The sequence below is a fragment of the Capricornis sumatraensis genome, chromosome 18, assembly GCF_032405125.1.
Source record: "Capricornis sumatraensis isolate serow.1 chromosome 18, serow.2, whole genome shotgun sequence".
NCBI classification, from domain to species: domain Eukaryota; kingdom Metazoa; phylum Chordata; class Mammalia; order Artiodactyla; family Bovidae; genus Capricornis; species Capricornis sumatraensis.
In genome coordinates this window covers 42,562,916-42,582,458 of record NC_091086.1, presented here as the reverse complement: position 1 = coordinate 42,582,458, position 19,543 = coordinate 42,562,916, and the positions used below count along the sequence as shown (strand labels likewise).

Below are 19,543 nucleotides of genomic sequence, written 5' to 3'. Positions count from 1 at the left end.
TCACAAAGGCAAAACTGATAAAATATTAATATGCTTGAACATTTCGTTAGATTTATACAACCTAGAAAGAATTTGGATTTGAATTAATGAAGCAGACAAGTAAAACTAAAAGCATAAGACAATATGAAAGGATGTACCCCCTCCAAAAAAGGAAAATGTAAGAACAGTATACAGTACTTGGTTCAGCTTGAACAGGGTTTATATAATCATAACACAAATAACGATTACTGGCCTACCAAAAATTATAATGGAATGATATTGGAAAAACAGGAAGTGGAAAGAGCATGAGCACACGTGTAAGTGCATATGCATGGGAGAGTGTGTCTGCAGCTGGGAAGTGAGACGGGATTAAATTCTTATCTTTCATCGTGGGAAGTTAATAAACAGTGCTTAAAACTTAAAATGAAAAACGCTCGGCTGGAAGAAGCACAAGCTGGAATCAAGATTGCCGGGAGAAATATCAATAACCTCAGATATGGAGATGACACCACCCGTATGGCAGAAAGTGAAGAGCCTCTTGATGAAAGTCAAAGAGGAGAGTAAAAAAGTTGGCTTAAAGCTCAACGTTCAGAAAACTAAGGTCATGGCATCAGGTCCCATCACTTCATGGGAAATAGATGGGGAAACAGGGGAAACAGTGTCAGACTTTTATTTTTTGGGGCTCCAAAATTACTGCAGATGGTGACTGCAGCCATGAAATTAAAATACACTTACTCCTTGGAAGGAAAGTTATGACCAACCTAGAGAGCATATTAAAAAGCAGAGATATTACTTTGCCAACAAAGGTCCGTCTAGTCAAACCTATGATTTTTCCAGTAGTCATGTATGGATGTGAGAGTTGGACTGTGAAGAAAGCTGAGCACCGAAGAACTGATGCTTTTGAACTGTGGTGTTGGGAGAAGACTCTTGAGAGTCCCTTGGACTGCAAGGAGATCCAACCAGTCCAATCTAAAGGAGATCAGTCCTGGGTGTTAATTGGAAGGACTAATCATAAAGCTGAAACTTCAATACTTTGGCCACCTCATGGGAAGAGGTGACTCACTGGAAAAGACTCTGATTCTGGGAGGGATTGGGGGCAGGAGCAGTAGGGGAAGACAGAGGATGAGATGGCTGGATGACAACACTGACTCGATGGGTGTGAGTTTCGGTGAACTCCAGGAGTTGGTGGTGGACCGGGAGGCCTGGTGTGCTGAGATTCATGGGGTTGCAAAGAGTCGGACACGACTGAGCGACTGAACTGAATTGAAAATTAAAAAAAAAAAAGAAGAGTAACATAAATGTGCTAACTGGAAAAATGGAGACAATAAATAACCAGCTAAAAGAACTGAAATGCATTGTTTATAGGCGAGAAAAACAAGAGGAAGAAACAGGCCTGCATAACTACCAAGTGTCACACACATTCTGGTCTATGCAGAGCACAGCTTCCACAGCTGTTTGTGAGGCTGTGGGCAGAAATCTTCAGGTTGTAAGTGAAACATTATAAAAGAAACTTATAAATGAAACATTTATATTAGTAGTGTTTCATGATCTTTAGTGATCTTTAAACTATTACAAAATAATAGCATTATCATCTGTCATAGAATGACTGATTATAAGCAATTCTGCCTTAAATACTAATCCTAACAATATAATTATAAATAAAAATGTCACATTTTACTATGCAAAGGAATAACATTTTAAAATTAATTTGTTCTATTGCTATTTTTCTTGCTTCTTGCTATTCTTCTTCAAAGACCATATTCCCCAAAGTAGGGAATTACTATTTTGACATTGCTATCTTGATATGCATCTTGTGGCACTGAGGTACACAACCTTAGAATAATATCTCCATTCATTTCTGCCTGATTTCACTTACATATCAAACAGTATCCCTCTTATTCTAGCATCCCTAAGTTAGGGAAAAAACACCTATTCCCCAAAGGAAGTAATGACAATGAAGAGCTGTTAATAGCTTTATAAATATCATATCATTTACAGTAGCAAATATTAGCACTACTTTACAAATAAGAAAAAGGTTTTGAGAAGTCATCCTAAGCTGGTAATTAGTAACCCAGAATACAAATGTTAGACCATAATAAAAAGCTACACAATACAATTTTAAAGAAGCCATAGTTCTAAGACAACAATGCTAGATGACATCAAAGTTGGCTGCAAATCAGACTGACATTAAAACTGAAGAAAAGAGAGAGCATTTTAGATCAAGGTAATTAGAATGGGCTTCAAAATAAGGATTTGACCTGGGTCATGAAATGTGTATTCAGTTTACACAGGTGAAAAGGAGAGGGAGGGCATCTTAGATGAAGATAACAATACTGATTATGTAATATAAACTTTACTGGTTAAGGGAAAGCACAGACTCTGCAATCAACTGTCAGTTGGGGTTTGAGTCCTGGCTCCTTTATTTGTATCTTCCTGAGACTTTATATCTGAATCTGTAACATGGGGATGATACTAACAGTGCCTCCCCCAGAGGCCTGTTGTGAAGATGCAAATTATTAACATATAGAGAGCTTTTACATCAATGTCAGTATCACCAGAAGCACTGGATACATGATGACCACAATTATGGCTGCTGTTGTTTCAAGGGTGTAATATATAGGTTGTTTATAAGGAAAAATAAGATCATGACTATGAAACACAGAGTAATTCCATTTATTATCTGTACTATCTTACCTATAAACTTTGGCAAAAAAATTGTAAAATCATGTTCTTCTAATTCTTAACTCTATAACTAAGCATATATCAAGTACATTAAAGAGTAAAAGGATAAAGAGGGAATTCCCACATACTAGCTGTCAACCTGTTTTACTCACTATTCCTCAGACAAAGAACAAACTGAAGACAGACCATAAAGTAACTATTCATAAACAGTATAAAAAAAAAAGCAGTACTACTAATATAAGAATGTTATTTTGGATTGAGATAAATTCAAACTTACATATTTATGCAAAATTTCTCAACAATTACTATGCCTAAATATGTTTCAAAACATTTATGTTTATATTTATAATGCTAGATATTTATAATAATTAAATGAAATTATGTATATTTTTATTCCATTTATGCAAAAATGTGCATATAAAAAGGCTAGACAGGAATACACAAATATATTGTTTACTATATTCAAGTGGCAGAATCATGGATTAAACTTATGCTAATTTCCTAAACTTCCTATAATTGTTACACATTATTTCATTAATTTAGTGATTTTTTATAGTCATAGCATACAGTTTTTAAGGAATTCCAAAGAGATATCTGATCTACTTCTTTAATAATCAAAAGATTCTTTAAAATTTAAAAAAATTATTCAGTTTCTTTATTGTCATAGGAAAAAATCTGTTTTTGCTTAAACTTACTAATTTTACAATTTCCATATTCTTTTTACGTAGAACTTTAATTTCCCAGATGACATTTGAGTAATGTGGAAAAACAGAACCTTTGTCATCCCACTTTAGGTGTAACGTAGAAGTTGAGAAATCAGCAGACAAATTCAAGATCTCTGGAGTTTCTGGAATTAAGGCTTAAAAAAGGAGACAAAATATAAAATTTAGTAAAAGAAGCAATGGTCTTCATATTGAAATTCCATTAATCAACTAATTTTAGACTCTATTCCTTCTTGATCTAAAAATAATTAAGGAGTAAAGCATATTCTTATATCTAGTACTGAAAAGAGAATAAATGTATGTATTTATTTGTACAAGCAGCTCCCAGTGATTCATCAGTCAAATCTGAGGAAATTATTTACCAGCCAGCTGTTTCAAATCCATAATACAAACAGCAACTGGATTCCCACAACACTCTGGTGTCACTGGGTCTGGGATCTCCAAACAGGCAAAATCAGAGGGAAGTGAAAGAGCTTCCAGTGTGTGGATTATGTAAAGCTGGCCTTGGCAAAGCCTTCCATCTGCGTCCTTGGCTCCCTCCCCACTCATCTTCAATGTCACAGTCTGCACACTAGGGAAAGTCACCCACTTCTGGATGCAGTGAACTGCAGCTGGCATTGGCACATTGTTGTCACTCAGTTGTGTCTGTTAGTGACCCCAGAGCCCACCAGGCTCCTCTGTCCATGGGATTTCCCAGGCAAGAATACAGGAGTGGGTTCCCATTTCCTTCTCCAGGCTATCTTCCCAATCCAGAGATTGAACCCAAGTCTCTTGCATTGGTAGGCAGATTCTTTACCACTGAGACACCAGGGAAGCCCGCAACTGGCATAGGCAGCAGTAAATAGCAGCAGGATGGTGGTAATGAGATGAGGAGGCCAATGGGATTCCATGCAGATCTAAGAAGCACTTGTCAGGATGTGGGAAGTCTTCAGAAAGGTTAGTTTGCAGTGGGGGGCAAAAGGCCTGTAGGGAACTGAGAAAGAGATAACGTGACCCAGCAGGAGACAGCCAGGCTATGGTAAAAAGGATACCACTCAGGATGCCATATATGGAAAAGAAAGGACAAATCTAATGGACATTTCAAACAAATGAAGAATTCGTATTAATAAGACATGAAAACATCTAAGATTTCCTCAAGTCACCAGCTCAGAAAGCAAGAGGAAAGGCAAAAGGAACCATGGACCATTGTGAAGAGACGTGGGAGCCAGGCCATGACTAAGCATCAAGGAAGAACAGACCATCACTGAAGCAGGGAGCAGACAGTAAGAATGGGGACCAGTGAGAGCATGCACACAGACTCAAGAGGAACTCACTGAGTGCAGCTCAAGAGATGAACCTAACACACAGATACAAAACAGCCAAAGCTTAAGAGTTAGTGACCCACAGTCACACTTTCAAGAAACCAGAGAGCCCAGCAAGAATCCTGAGAGCAAAAGATGTGGAAGCAGCAGAAGGCAGAGAAAATCTGGAATCGCTAAGATCAAAAGAAATGGGCTGTCACCCGGGCCCAGGAAAAGAGTTCAGAAGTTCAGAAGGTCTGAGAAAAGACCACTGATGGTGGTGAGGGTACCATCAATTCTTAAGAAACAATGCTGGCAGGGCAGTTGGCTCTGAAGCTGCATTACAAAAGGTAACGAGAAAAATCATGCTCAAGCATAGGGCCTCTCACAGGGAGAAAACTGGTAAACTAAAAAGGAAAAAAAAAAGGCAGCAAGAGTAAGGAGTTCTTAAAATTCTTAAATTCAAAAATTCTTTGCACCTACAAGGGATGAGTATCGTATGGAAAAACTTAGGGGGTCAATGGAAAACACGCACGGTATGAACCTGTTCTATAAAATTCAGGCTTTCTAGTAGGTAGGGCTCTTTCTTGCCTGTGCTCTCCTCAAATGACAGTAAAGGTGAAGGTAACTTCAAAATCACTGCAGATGGTGACTGTGGCCATGAAATTAAAAAGATGCTTGCTTGTTGGAAGAAAAGCTACGACAAAGCTAGACAGCATATACATTAAAACCAGAGACATCACTTTGCTGACAAAGGTCTGTACAGTCAAACCTATAGTTTTTCCATGTACAGATGAGAGCTGGACCATTAGAAAGGCAAGTGTGGAAGAACTGACACTTTCAGACCGTGGTGCTGGAGAAGACTCTTCAAGAGTCCCTTGAACAGCAAGGAGATCAAACCAGTCGATCCTAAAGGAAATCAACCCTGAATATTCATTGGAAGCACCAATGCTGAAGCTGAAGTTCCAACACTTTGGCCACCGGATGTGAAGAGCTGACTCACTGCAAAAGACCCTGATGCCGGAAAGGATTGAGGGCAGGAAGAGAAAGGGGCAACAGAGGACGAGATGGTAGGATGGCATCACCAACTCAAGGGACATGAATCTGAGTGAACCTTCAGATAGTAAAGGACAGGGAAGCCTGGCATGCTGCAGTCCATGGGGTCGCAAAGAGTTAGACATGACTTAGCAACTGAACTACAACTGTTATATAGCTACATAAAGACAGTGGAAGATTCTTTATAGGAGAAGTTTAAGTGGGAAATCGCTTTTAAAAAAAGAAGGAGCAAATGAGGAGCAACAAGCTGATTCAGAGCCAGAAGGGCCAAGTTCAAGGTGGCAGGGCAACCACAGACAGCAGAGGCTGCCAAGAACTTGGATCCTTCAAATGTTTCAAGAAGTTACAATATAATGATTTAAAATTATGCAACATGAGAGTATTTTATTAAGGCAACACTCCTCTATTAAAATGCTTCCCTCTCTGAAAAGTACACATAATTAACATTTTATCGAAACAGCAGTAGTCTAATCTTCAAATCTTCATAGCTAATATTTCAAGCTAAAAACAGAAGCAGTCATAATTACAGGTGAAAAGATTAAACATACCTCTTTTCACGATTTCATAGTAAACTGCTTTCGTGTACCTGGGAAGCTCCCTTAAGCGCCCATGAACTGTCATCTGCCTTTCTCTCCAGCTAAAATGCACTTGAGGACAATGTTAACTTGCTTTCTAGAAACTTTCCAGCTAGAAAAAAAATATCATCAGTCTTATTTGTGAAGCTGGTATATCTTTGCCCGTAACCTCCATGTCCCTTCCACCTTAGGACATCAGAAGATGGGAGCTTTCCCAGGTCTTTCTAAAAGGATCCACAGTATTTATTCTGCCTCAGACAGATCCAAATTTTTAAGAAACTTAAGAGATTAAAAATCTTACAAAGACTTATTTTTTCCCTTGTCCTTGTCAATTAGAAGTGTATTGTACATGCTAAGTCACTTCAATTGTGTCCGACTCTTTGTGATGCTATGAACTGGAAACCGCCAGGCTCCCTGTCCATGGGGATTCTCCAGGCAAGTATATTGGAGGGGGTTGCCATGCCCTCCTCCAGGGGATCTTCCTGACCCAGGGATCAAACACACATCTCTTCTGTCTCCTGCACTGGCTGTTACTGCTACTGCTAAATCACTTCAGTCGTGTCTGACTCTGTGCGACTCCACAGACGGCAGCCCACCAGGCTCCCCCGTCCCTGGGATTCTCCAGGCAAGAACACTGGAGTGGGTTGCCATTTCCTTCTCCAATGCATGAAAGTGAAAAGTGAAAGTGAAGTTGCTCAGTCGTGTACGACTCTTTGTGACCCCATGGACTGCAGCCCACCAGGCTCCTCCGCCCATGGGATTTTCCAGGCAAGAGTACTGGAGTGGGGTGCCATCGCCTTCTCCTCTCCTGCACTGGCAGGCAGGCTCTTTACCACTGGTGCCACTTGGGAAGACCAGAAGTTTATCAGATATATATACTTTAAATCTCTTCTTCGCTCTGTATATATACTTTTGAAAGGATCTTAAGATCTGGAAAAAACTTAATTTCTCATAGCTTTATTTAGTAGCAAATTGCCAAAGTACCCAAATCTTCTGATGTACAGCTCCATACCATTTCACAGCATCTCTTCCACATGACAGATGTTCAAAGGTTTACTGATGGACCTGCCTCCCTCTCTTATATTCATGTAATTTGCTATTTGTTTTCTTGAGTAGTGGTAGTAATAACTTAGCATCGGGATACTGTTTAGCTAATATTCTAATCATATGAGAACCATTATTATTAAAAATGCTATCTGGCTCAGTGGTAAAGAACATGTTTGCCAATGTAGGAGATGTGGGTTTGATCCCTGGGTCGGGAAGGTCCCCTGGAGGAGGAAATTGCAACCCATTCCAGTATTCTTGCCTGGGAAATCCCAGGGACAGAGGAGCTGGCAGACTGCAGGGTACAAAGAATCAGACATGACTGAAGCGACTTAGCATGCACAATAAACTTCTAATTGACAAGGACAAGCACAAAAATAAGTCTTTGCAAGATTTTTAATCTCTTAATAACTCTTTTTAAGATTTGGTCTATTAATCAAATGTTACCTAGAGTCCGTCCTGATTTGCTTTTCTAACACTGTTATCTTCAAGTAGTTTTCCAGATGGAATGTTCTTACTTCCTACTAAAAAAGCAGACAACACAAATTGGCTCTTTGACGGAGTCCTGGGGAAATTTTTTTAAATCTGGAATAAAATTAAGTTAGATTCCTCATACCTCACTACAAAATAATTCCAGATGGATGAAAGATTTAAGCATGATAACAAAACCAAAATCCCCCAAATATCATGCAATTCTATTATATAAAAATGAAAACTTGTGGTGTGAAAAACACCACCGAGTTTAAATTTAGGAAAATATTTATGGGAAAAGATTTATAACAAATAGGACATAATCAATAATCATACTATACAGGGAGTGCTTGTGAACTGAGAAGGAAATATGAATTTTCAACATGAGAGAAAATTTACAAAGGACACAAATAGCTCAGAAAAAGAATAAAAATGATAGGTAATTTTTAAAAAGTAAACACAGAAATATAAAAACAACAATGCTGTAATTTGGGGGGCCATCAGATTACAGGGGCCAAATTAAGGGAGAAGGACAATACGTAGTCCTGGCTAGGATGTAGACAAGCAGGCATGCTCTCATTTGATGTCTGCGAGAATGCAAAAAGATTCAAAATTTTGGAGGAACAAGTGGTAATGGATATCAAGTCATAAAAAGGAAATGTTTCCAACACAGCATTCCCAATTCTATGACTTTAGCTTAAGAAAATCATCACACAAATTCAGCAACGTAGATGTGCAAAAAATGTTCATTAAAGCATTGGATATAATATTGAAAAACTAGAAGTAAAAATCTCAATGATAATAACCACTGACAATCCCAAACTCCCTAACTATCCCTTCCTGCTACCCTCCCCACCTGGTCTGGAACTGGTATGCACAGAGTACTATATTTCAAATGCACAACTAATAAGGACCTACTGTTCATATAATCAAAGCTATGGTTTTTCCAGTAGTCATGTATGAATGTGACAGTCAAACTATAAAGAAGACTGAGTGCCAAAGAACTGATGCTTTTGAACTGCGGTTCTGGAGAAGACTCTTCAGAATCCCTTGCACAGCAAGGAGATCAAACCAATCAATCCTAAAGGAAATCAACCCTGAATATTCATTCGAAGGACCGAGGCTGAAGCTGAAACTCCAATACTTTGGCCACCCAATGGGAAGAGCCAACTCAGTGGAAAAGACCCTGATGTTAGAAAAGATTGAGGATGCAAGAGAAGGGGGTGGCAGAGGATGAGATGGCTGGATGGCATCACCAACTCAGTGGACCTGAGTTTGAGCAAACTCTGGGAGATAGTGAAGGACAAGGAAGCCTGGTGTGCTGGAGTCCATGGGGTCATGAAGAGTCGGCTAGGACTTAAGTGATTGAACAATAATAGTAACTGTATAGAACAGGGAACTCTGCTCAGTATTAGGTAACAGCCTAAATGGGAAAAGAATCTGAAAAGAACAGATACATGTATATGTATAAATGGAAAAAAAAAAAAAAAGACATCAATCTAGTTCAGCTTTACAAAGCCTCTATTTAAAACGAGAAAATGAGGCTTCCCTAGTGGCTCAGATGGTAAAGAATCTGCCAGCAATGCAAGGGATCTGGGTTCAATCTCTGGGTCAGGAAGATCCCCTGGAGAAGGGAATGTCTACGCATTCCAGTATTTTTGCCTACAGAATCCCATGAACAGAGGATCCTGGTGGTCTTCAGTCCATGGGGTTGCAGAGTCAGACGCAACTGACTAATACACACACACATTTGATTATAATAAGTAGTATAATAAGCTAAAAAATAAAATATAACTTGCTAAATTTAAAATATAATTTGCTAAAAAAAAATCAATGACAAAGTAATTATGGTACCTCCATTCAATGGAATACTATGCAACCTATAAAAATGAAGATTTACATAATAACTTGAAACTCTATATAGTCTGGTAAGCCTATTATAAAGTAATATAAACTTTACTGTTTATATATATATATATACACACACAGAGAGAAAATACATGTAATTAACACTATTTAACAAAATACAAGTATTAACAATATTTCTCTGCAGGTACTGGCATCATGGCTGATCTATACAAAATAATCTCACATGGATCTCATGTATAACTACAGAAAGAAAATAACAAACATGGCTCTTCTCTCTTTTATCTTGAAGACAGCCTTAAATAGCACTTTCCCCAGACCAGCCAGAAGAGAAAATGAGACAGGTTCTAAATTCCTGGACAGCATGCTTGTTATTATCGTTTCTTTTTTTTTTTTTTTTGTTATTATCATTTCAAAATCTGTGCTATCTCAGACAGAGACCACTCCAAACATGCATTCTGTCTGTAAAACTGGCCAGATCACTTGTATTTTCTTTCCCCTGCTTCAGCGTTAAGTCATCCTTGTAAGACTCTCTATAATATCATTATAACACCATCCCATAATAGTTGTCAGAAGGCAACACATGTGTTTAGCCAACCATTAAAAGAGTCAAGACAACTAGGGTTTTTAAGATCTCACTACACAGAAAAATTTCCATTTCCATCAGCCTGGGTTTATTCATGTTTCCACCCAGCTCGAAGCATTATATCCTAGGTATTTGGTCAACACATCTGTAAAAGATACCAGTGAAGTGCAAGGCACTGGACCAGACACTAGCGGCAGAAGACAGAGTTTCTGCCCTCGGGGAGCCTATTTTCTTGTAAGGGAAACACACAGGGAGCACCTACTTACATAATAAATTATTTACGCAATTGTGAGAAATGCCACAAAAGAGAAATACAGACTGCCAAAAGGAATGGGGTCTCCTCTGGGCAAGGATGGTCAAAGACTAGTTCCTTGAGACGGCTGAAGAATTCTGAAAGGCGTGCAGAAATCAACAAAGGAGACGGGGAGGAGGAAAGTTTCCAACTGCGGGAAGGACCTTAGCCTCTGTAGCACCTATCTGCTTGACCAGAGGAAGAGTTTGCTTTCACCGTGATCTTGCCTGTGTTCCAGAGTTGGAAGTGAGATCACTGGGCACATGGGAGTATTAGTATAACAACAGATATCAAAGAACGGTACATTTCTGTCAGCTACAGCGCGTTACAATACTAACAAAGTCACCCTTCTGAGATATTTTCAAATCAATTTTCTTTTCAAATACTTACAAACGTTTTTTTCATTTAGTATGAATTTACTTTTGGAACTTCCAAACTCATATAAAGGGTTTACTGTTAATTCATAATCACCAGGTAAAAGAGGTGGGATTTTACTATTTTTCTCCAATTGATAACAAGAACGGGACCTGAAATATAAGAAATCAAAATTCAATTAGCAGATAAACTTGAGTGCAATTTTCATAAAAACTTGATTGACAAAAGACGCACTGAAAAATACTTCATGTTCTTTTGTGTACAAAAATATGACAGGTCATATTGCATTTCAAGACTGAAAAAAGAGAGGAAAGTGGTCAGTCCATCAATGTAGTGGTAGTAAAACTAACCAGATTGAATCAGAAAGTAAACAGAGTAAGCAGAGATGATTCTCTCCAGAATCTTAGGATTTCAGCATGCCCTTCAAAGCCCCACCCCAGCTTTCTCTGGGCAGGCTTGTCCCCCACCTCACACACCTGTCGCCCACTTGTGGACCACAGCATCACAGGGTTCCCATCACTGCGACTTCAACTCAGCCTGTCTGCTCCGCTGTCTTGGCTCACGGTTCAGTCATACAAAATGTTCTCATCAGCTCTGCTTTCAAAGAGCTTCTAGTTCCCACCCATTACCTCTCAGACAAAAGTGAGTTTTTCCTCTGTGGCTCCATGGGCTTTTGTATCTTTACAGGGCATGTTTACATGCTCTGTTATTCACATACATTTTTAACTTCGCATAAAAACTTTAATTCAAGCAAAAGGACTTTGCGTGCCTCCTGCATCCCCGCCCTGCTCCGCACAGGCTTCCTCACATTACTCACTTAGGGCTGAGGACTTGAAAGGGTCGGCTCGCCTCCTCGCAGCCTCACTTGTGAGGTTTCTTTATGTGCCAGCAACACAAAACCACCTGAATTCTATAAATCAGGCTTTTCACACTTTGATACCATTGTACCCAATATCCTCCCCGGCTGGAATGGCTTTCCGTCCTATTTCTGCTGAGCAAATTGAGTATTCCCACTCCACAACCATGCTTCTGACAGCCTCCCTGGACCTCATACTCCTTAGTCAGTGCTCCCTCAGACCGTCACAGACAATTTCCATCGGCACTTAATCCACAGCATCGTTATGATCTGCTTCCTGTGAACTCCTGGGGCCAGGATAACTTCCTCTCTGTAGGGCCTGCAGTGGTTATTAGTGTGATTTACCAGATTTTTCAGATTCTCCCCTTCTGGGTTCAAAGGAGGATGGCCCTTCCCTGCTCCTCTGAAGCGAGGCACGGCCATGTGACGCTGTTCATGGAGAAACTGAGTGGAAGTCACATCTCTCATGTCAGGAAGGAAGCTCTGAAAGGCCGTGATCCCCTTCTGCCCCGTCCCAGTGCATTAAAAGATGAGGGTCCCCTGGCCTGGGTCCCTGAGGGCAGGACGAGGGGCAGAGATGCCAGATGACCCCATGATAGACACAAGACACAAGCAAGAGTAATCCTTTATTTTCACTGCAGAAAACAACGATATAAAACCAGAGGGCTGTCTCTGCAACAAAACCAAGCTCAACTTGGCTGATGAACGAGCACAACACAACTAATGCTCGATAAATCTACATGCACTGGGAAAAAACCCAAGTGTACTTAAATCCACATTTATGTCTCTTTACAGCAGGACCGCTCATCAGCACACTGGTGCCTGGAGCTCGGCACCGAACTTCTCTGGCATTGTGAAACAGCTCTGAGGTCTGCCGGGGTCAGGGAGGCGCACGCAGAGTGTTCCGGCCTGCAGACACCCTGAGGGCTTCCATTGCAGGCCCCGGGACTTGTAGCTACTGCAAGAGAGGGTAAGGTGGTGTGACAGAACCTGCCGCTTGCCTCCTAGCACCCACCTCCCCGCTCCCCTGAGTGACATTACCCCAGGTTTACTCAGGCACATTGCCATCAGCTCTGAGAACACATCACCAAGCCTCTCACGCAAATAGGTTTGGCCACTGGATGAAGTTCTGCCAGTGAGACGGAGGCAGACACTTCTTCAGGGAGTCTCTGAAGAAAATCATCCTTCCTGTCCTTCCTGCTTCCTGGAATGCAGACACGACAGCCACCCCGGAGCAGCACCTTGAACCAGGAGACCACACGCTGAGGACGGCCGAGCACCACGGGAAATAGGAGACTGGGTCTCTGGTGGCCACGTGCACCCATGTCAGCCTTGAACTGTTCACCCCGGACCTTTTACGTGAGAGTAAATGCCTGTCTACTAAACTGCCACTACTGACATGTTCTATTGGAATCTGAACTTGAACCTCTCTGATACAGGCAGGCATTAGTCTAGGACAGACCAGTCAAGCTTTCCCACAGCTTATCAGAACCCATAGCCCATGAGAAGTGTGTCCCATACTCAAAATGCCCACGACAAAAGAATCAAAGTCATGGCCAAGGGAAGGGTTTGTTTCCACCCTGACTGAAGTTAAGAGTCACCTTTTTAGGAAACAGAGAGCTAGGATTTTAAATTTCTTTAAAAAATTTCCAGAATAAAATCTTTATATTCTAAAATTAAACACAAGGAACCTTTAGGTTATAACTTTAAATTAACCAAAGTATTTCCATTACCGGTTCTCAATGCAAACTTCATAAGAAGCACCACGACCTGCTCCAGAAGGTGCTCTCCAAGAACAGTCCCACACTTGTAAATTGTTAGTTACACACTTCAAATCATGAGGAGTACCTGGAGAAGGAGAAACAACACACATACACACACAATGCATATTAATTTAACTGCACTGTAAAGGTCAACAAGTCAAAACCATCCCCAGATATAAGTACAAGCTATGTGTCTGCAGAGGGCCCAAGTTCTTTATGCAGAGATGAACCTGCAGTCACAGGAAGTGACTGGTTTTCTATTTCTTTTTTGTAGCTTTGGTTTAAAGAAGCTAGCAAGTAAACTGATGAAAGTGGGCCAACCACTAGACCACTGAGGGGTTAGGCCTCCCTCAAAAATTCCACTTCCAGGCAACTAATATAAATAGAGGGAGTGACTGTACTGATTCAATGAAGGGACCAAGAAAGGGCCTGGGAGAATTTTAATCTACAGTGACCCCATTTGCAAAAAAACAAAAAAAATTTTTTTTAAAGTAACTCTAAGACTCTAAGTAAAAATAAAAACTGTGTATCTCTTCTACCACAAACATAGCTTCTAAGCACTCCTAACTACTACTGCTTCATAGCTTGTTACCGGACTGCCACCTATACAGAAACCCCATAGCCAATCTTTAGGTTTTTATGAAGCGTATCATATACATGGTAATAGACTCACATGAGTCTCTGGAAAATAGACATTTTGTGTAGGCCTAAACAACTAAACGGTGACAAGCAATTCAGAAGATTCTAGCACTAATAGTACTGACTGACACAACATGGGCTCATGGAGCACATAAACACTATGCAGTGAAGAACTCATTCTAAAAAGACAATGGAAAAGAAAGAAAGGAGAGGACAGAAGGAGGGAAATAGGGAGGAAAAAATGGAAGCAGGGAGAAAAGAGAAGGAGGGAAAGCAATCAGAGTGTGAAAAAAGGTACTCTATCTCAGATTCTCTATATAAATATCTATTAAAAAGGCTTCCTCCCTAATTTTTACACATTATTGGTAAGATATTCACTATAGCAATAAATTATAAAGCTATAAGATAGAAAACAAAAACATCAGAAACACATTATAAGTCATCAGTAACGTAACAATGTTATTGAATAGTAATTTTGGGGGAAAAAAGGTATGTTTATGAAAATAACATAAAAACTAAGCTCAGAGGCAGAGGATGAAAATGTTCTTTGTACAGTAAGCGAGGTAACACCTACAAACATTCTTAACGCTTTTAAATAAGATAAAAATGAATAATATAAAATTTAAAGTAGATATTTGGATTTCACTTGTGTGACATTCTGAAAGGCAAGATTACAGACAGAAAATAGGCCAGTGTCGGCTGGAGGTGGGGCAGGGAGGGGCTCACGGCAGAGGAACAGGGGCATTTTCTGGAATGATGGATCTGCCCTGAGTCTTGATTGTGCAGGTGGTTACATGACTGTATGCATTTGTCAAAACTAATAGAACTTTATCCTAGAAGAGTGAATTTTATTTTATTCCAACAGGAAGTCATACCTTACTTTTTTAAAGGGGAAAGAATACTTAGAACTATCTCTTTACGGGCCTTTTTAAAAGAAACCAAAAGTATGTTTTAAAACATGACAAAGAAATAAAGTTTAACCACAACCTGAAGGGTTCAATATAGACTCAAGATCACTTCCTAATCTAAACAGTAATGACGCTGCAATCAGTTCATCTTCTCTGACTCTGATGCACTTACGTTTTTTCTGGCTGTTTACTTGATTTGTTAAATACAGAAGCACAGCTGTTAATAAGAGCCACTGGAAATGTGAAGTCATCCTCACTCTTTTGCTGTCCACCAACCAGGATGGTCGTTTCAAACATAAAGAAATGTCCATCATCTGTGCGCTGCAATCAGTTCTGCATAAGGAGAAAAGAATTTCAAATGGTGCTCAAACTGGTTCAAGACACTCCTTATCCTGTGCACATCAACACTGAAAATGGATACTGACAAATACCAAAACCTGCTGCGCATTAAAGCCATGGAGAGACAACTAGACTCAGCTGGCCTGGCTTTGGGGGACGTGCCAATTGGACACAGCTGCTGCTCCCGGAGCTGTTACAGGGTCAGTTTTCAAATGATAGGCTTCAAGTTCAAGATTACAACAGAACACATATTTATCAACCCCTCAGTACTGCCAGAACAGAGAAAAGCAGTGCCTAAAACCGAGGTCTTGACAATTTTAAGTGATACATGCGATGGCATTTTTAATTAGTATATATTAGACTTTTACAGTCACTTATGTACAAGAATACTGGTTTTCTTTTCCATGTACACTGTGACGTTGTTTCTATTTCACGTACTTTTAGACAGTTTAAGGAAAATAGCAGGGTCACGAGTCACACACGGAGGACTGCAGATGCGACAAAGATACTGCCAATGACACGCAAATGACTGAGACGTAACGAACACCCCAACAGCTCTAGCCGGGAAGGGCCCACTGGTGAACGAGGCTTCAACCCGAAGCTGCTGAAAACTGAAAGCACAGGACGAGCAGTGACTGGCCCTGGTGAACAGCATAGAGGGGCTGCATCAGAAGCAGGCGCTGTTCAACCCCAGAGCTCCCAGAGGTACCTGTCAGCCTACCCAGCACCAGGTCCCCCTCTAGACACCAGAAACTGAGCCAGACAAAGTCCCTGCCATCGAGGACCTTAGATGCTAGTTCTGGAGATACATAAGTAAACAAGAAGAAATTTAAGGTCCTGATACAAACTTTAAAAACCAGAGTAGGTCGATGTGCATGGAAGTATGTGAGCCATGGTCTATTCTCTGGGCTGGGATGTGACTGACCAGAAGCCTGCCATGATAAGATCAGGGAAAGAGTGGCAAGAGCAAATACAAGGACCCTAAGATGAAGACCGCTCACCAGGTTCAAAAGTCAGGAAGAGGGGCTGAGAGGACGTGGGCCAGTCAGGCCACAGAGAGCCTGAGGTCATCTAAAGGACACGTGCTTTCATGGGGTCGAGATATAAGCCACTGGAGTGTTTTCATCAGGGGAGGTCCACGATTCCATCTGCACTTTGGGAAGATTTCTCTCGCTTCTATATGGAGCACAGACTCTACGGGAGAATGGAGGCTGAGGAACCAACGTCCAAATAAGATAATCAGCAGTGAGGACTAGGGTTCTAAGAGGAGATGGTGAGAGGCCATCAGATTCAGGATCTGTTCTAGAGATGGGGGACCTTACAAGCCATTATAGGCAGGGCAGGGTGGTGGTTAAAAACAGACAGGTTCTGAATCGCAGCTTCTGTACCTACTATGTAACTTGAACCACTCCATGCTTCAGTTTCCCCATCAGTGAAGTAGGGATGATAACTGCATCTTTCTCTTAAGTCTGTTGTGAAGATTAAATTGTAAATTTAAAAGACATATAAGTGCTATAAGCATATTTTGTATATTATGTAAGGTGAAGAGAGAAGTCAAAAAGGACTACTATATTTGGTGGAAAAATAACACTGGATGGATAGTGCATGCTCAGTCACTCAGTCACGTGTGATTCTTTGTGACCCCATGGACTGCAGCCTGCCAGGCTCCTCCATCCATGGGACTTCCCAGGCAAGAATACTGGAGTGCGTTGCAATGTTCTACTCCAGGGGATCTTTCCAGCCCAGGGATCGAACCCATGTCTCCTGGACTGGCAGGCAAATTCTCTACCACTGAGCCACCTGGGAAGTCCCTGGATGATGTGCTGTGCTTAGTCGCTCAGTCACATCTGACTCTTCATGACCCCATGACCTGTAGCCTGCCAGGCTCCTCTGTCCATGGGGATTTTCCAGGCAAGAATACTGAAATGGGTTACCATGTCCTACTCCAGGGGATCTCCCCGACCCAGGGATTGAACCCAGGTCTCCCACATTGAAGGCAGATTCTTTACCAACTGAGCTACCTAGGAAGCCCAAGAATACTGGAGTGGGTAGCCTATCCCTTCTCCAGGGAATCTTCCCAACCCAGGAATCGAACCGTGGTCTCCTGTATTACAGGTGGATTCTTTACCAGCTGAGATACCAGGGAAGCCCTCTTGGATGGATAGTGGTACCATTTACGTTCTCTCTGCCTGCATGAAGATGGGGGCAGTGATTCATGGAGCCTAAGCTCAAGGATTCCAAAATCGGTTGCATAAGTCAACTTTGACATGCTCCTACGCTCCACTCACAACAGAAGTGTCCCCCCTGCAGAACATCAAAAAAACGTTGAGGACACAGAGCACTAATAAAGTCATGGCCGTCAGAGGAAAGCCTTTCACAACTGACCCTGATGCATTCCTCTGAGTAACGATGTTCCCGTCCACTGTTACTGAAAGAAACTTGCCAGCAACAAGTCCTCAAAGTGTGCTGAAAATTCCTTGTCAGACCTAATATTACCTCATTTGTATATTGGAATAGACAACTAAGGATCATAAAACATATAAGCAAAGACTAAATCGTTAAAGAGAAATTCAGGATAAAAAGTGTCACCAAGAGGAAAATAAAAATTACTGCCAGAGGAAATAGGGATAATATGAGAAACAGGAAAACTAGAAACATACACAAAACAAACAGAAAACCACCTCTAAATAGTCTTCTCTACGTACGCATGGCACAGTCATAAAAACAAGAAGAGGATGCAATAAAAAAGGAATAATCAGAAACAAAAACAGCTCTTACACATTACATACAATGGCTGATATTAAAAGACTTCTAATGTGGCTTTCCAGTGGTCATGTATGGATGTGGGAGTTGGACTGTAAAGAAAGCTGAGTGCCGGAGAATTGTTTCTTTTGAACTGTGGTGTTGGAGAAGACTCTTGAGGTCCCTTGGACTGCAAGGAGATCCAACCAGTCCATTCTGAAGGAGATCAGCCCTGGGATTTCTTTGGAAGGAATGATGCTAAAGCTGAAACTCCAGTACTCTGGCCACCTCATGTGAAGAGTTGACTCATCGGAAAAGACTCTGATGCTGGGAGGGATTGGGGGCAGGAGGAGAAGGGGACGACCGAGGATGAGATGGCTGGATGGCATCACTGACCCGATGGACGTGAGTCTGAGTGAATTTCGGGAGATGGTGATGGACAGGGAGGCCTGGCGTGCTGCAATTCATGGGGTCGCAGAGTCGGACATGACTGAGCGACTGAACTGAACTGAATGAAAGTTAAAACACTGAGTAATCTTTCAGAATAAACAAAAGACAGAAAAATGTGAGAAGAGATATGAGCAACAGGAAATTGGGGGAAAAAACACAGTGATTGAACATCTGAGAAACTGGAGCCTACTAACAAGAGAATTCAAAAAACACATTTCTTAGTGAAAGCAAATGACGAGATGGCCACCTGTTAACTGCTGAGCACTGTCACACACAGTCTTAACCAAACAAATACGAGGGACAAGCATACAATTCAAGTGTTCGCCATTCGTTTCTGGATGAATAACTTCCTAATCAATCACAGGGTTGCTGAGTTTACTTATTAGAATGAAAATGTATTCATGGAATGTCTAAAATGCCAACTGCTAAAGTTAGGTGGCGTGCACAGGAACAGCTGAGTAAAGAGACCAAACATGACCATACCATGACTGAAACAATCACAGCCCATATTCACAGAGTGTCTGTACATTATCTTGAAATAAATCGATTCCTCACTACAAGATAACATTTGCTCTAGAAAAGAGGAGAGTGTCCCATGAAGTGGCATGTGGGGGATGGAGGCGCCTGAGGATGGCTCCGGACGGGGATGCTGTGGATTTAAGACTTTCACCCTGGCTCCATTACTAGTGATGGTGTGACTGAATGCAAATCACTCGATCCCTCCTGGCTTCAGCCTCAACCAGGGCGGCAGGGAGGCAAGCTCCGCCCAAGGTCTCTGTGAGAGGTTCCCCCAAGCAGGCGGGGCTATTCCGTTCCAGTGGGCAGGCACAGCACACTGTGCCAACAATCCCATTAGGGACTCCACTGAGCAGGTCTGTGAGGGTCAGGGTCGGGGTGCTCAGGAACAGAAGAATCAAC

The 19,543-nt window shown here is 41.3% G+C and overlaps 1 protein-coding gene across 1 annotated transcript in view; it reads right to left on the bottom strand.

The window, feature by feature from the left end:
- LIFR (LIF receptor subunit alpha) overlaps positions 1-19,543 on the bottom strand; it is a 69,822-nt gene that overhangs the window by 34,244 nt on the left and 16,035 nt on the right. Inside the window, exons 2-5 of the mRNA XM_068990485.1 lie at positions 15,267-15,427; positions 13,518-13,632; positions 10,944-11,080; positions 3,357-3,520 (exon numbers count right to left, since the gene is read on the bottom strand). Coding sequence (XP_068846586.1) covers positions 3,357-3,520; positions 10,944-11,080; positions 13,518-13,632; positions 15,267-15,408 — 558 coding nt within the window. The 5' untranslated portion in view covers positions 15,409-15,427. The remainder of the gene's footprint in view (positions 1-3,356; positions 3,521-10,943; positions 11,081-13,517; positions 13,633-15,266; positions 15,428-19,543) is intronic.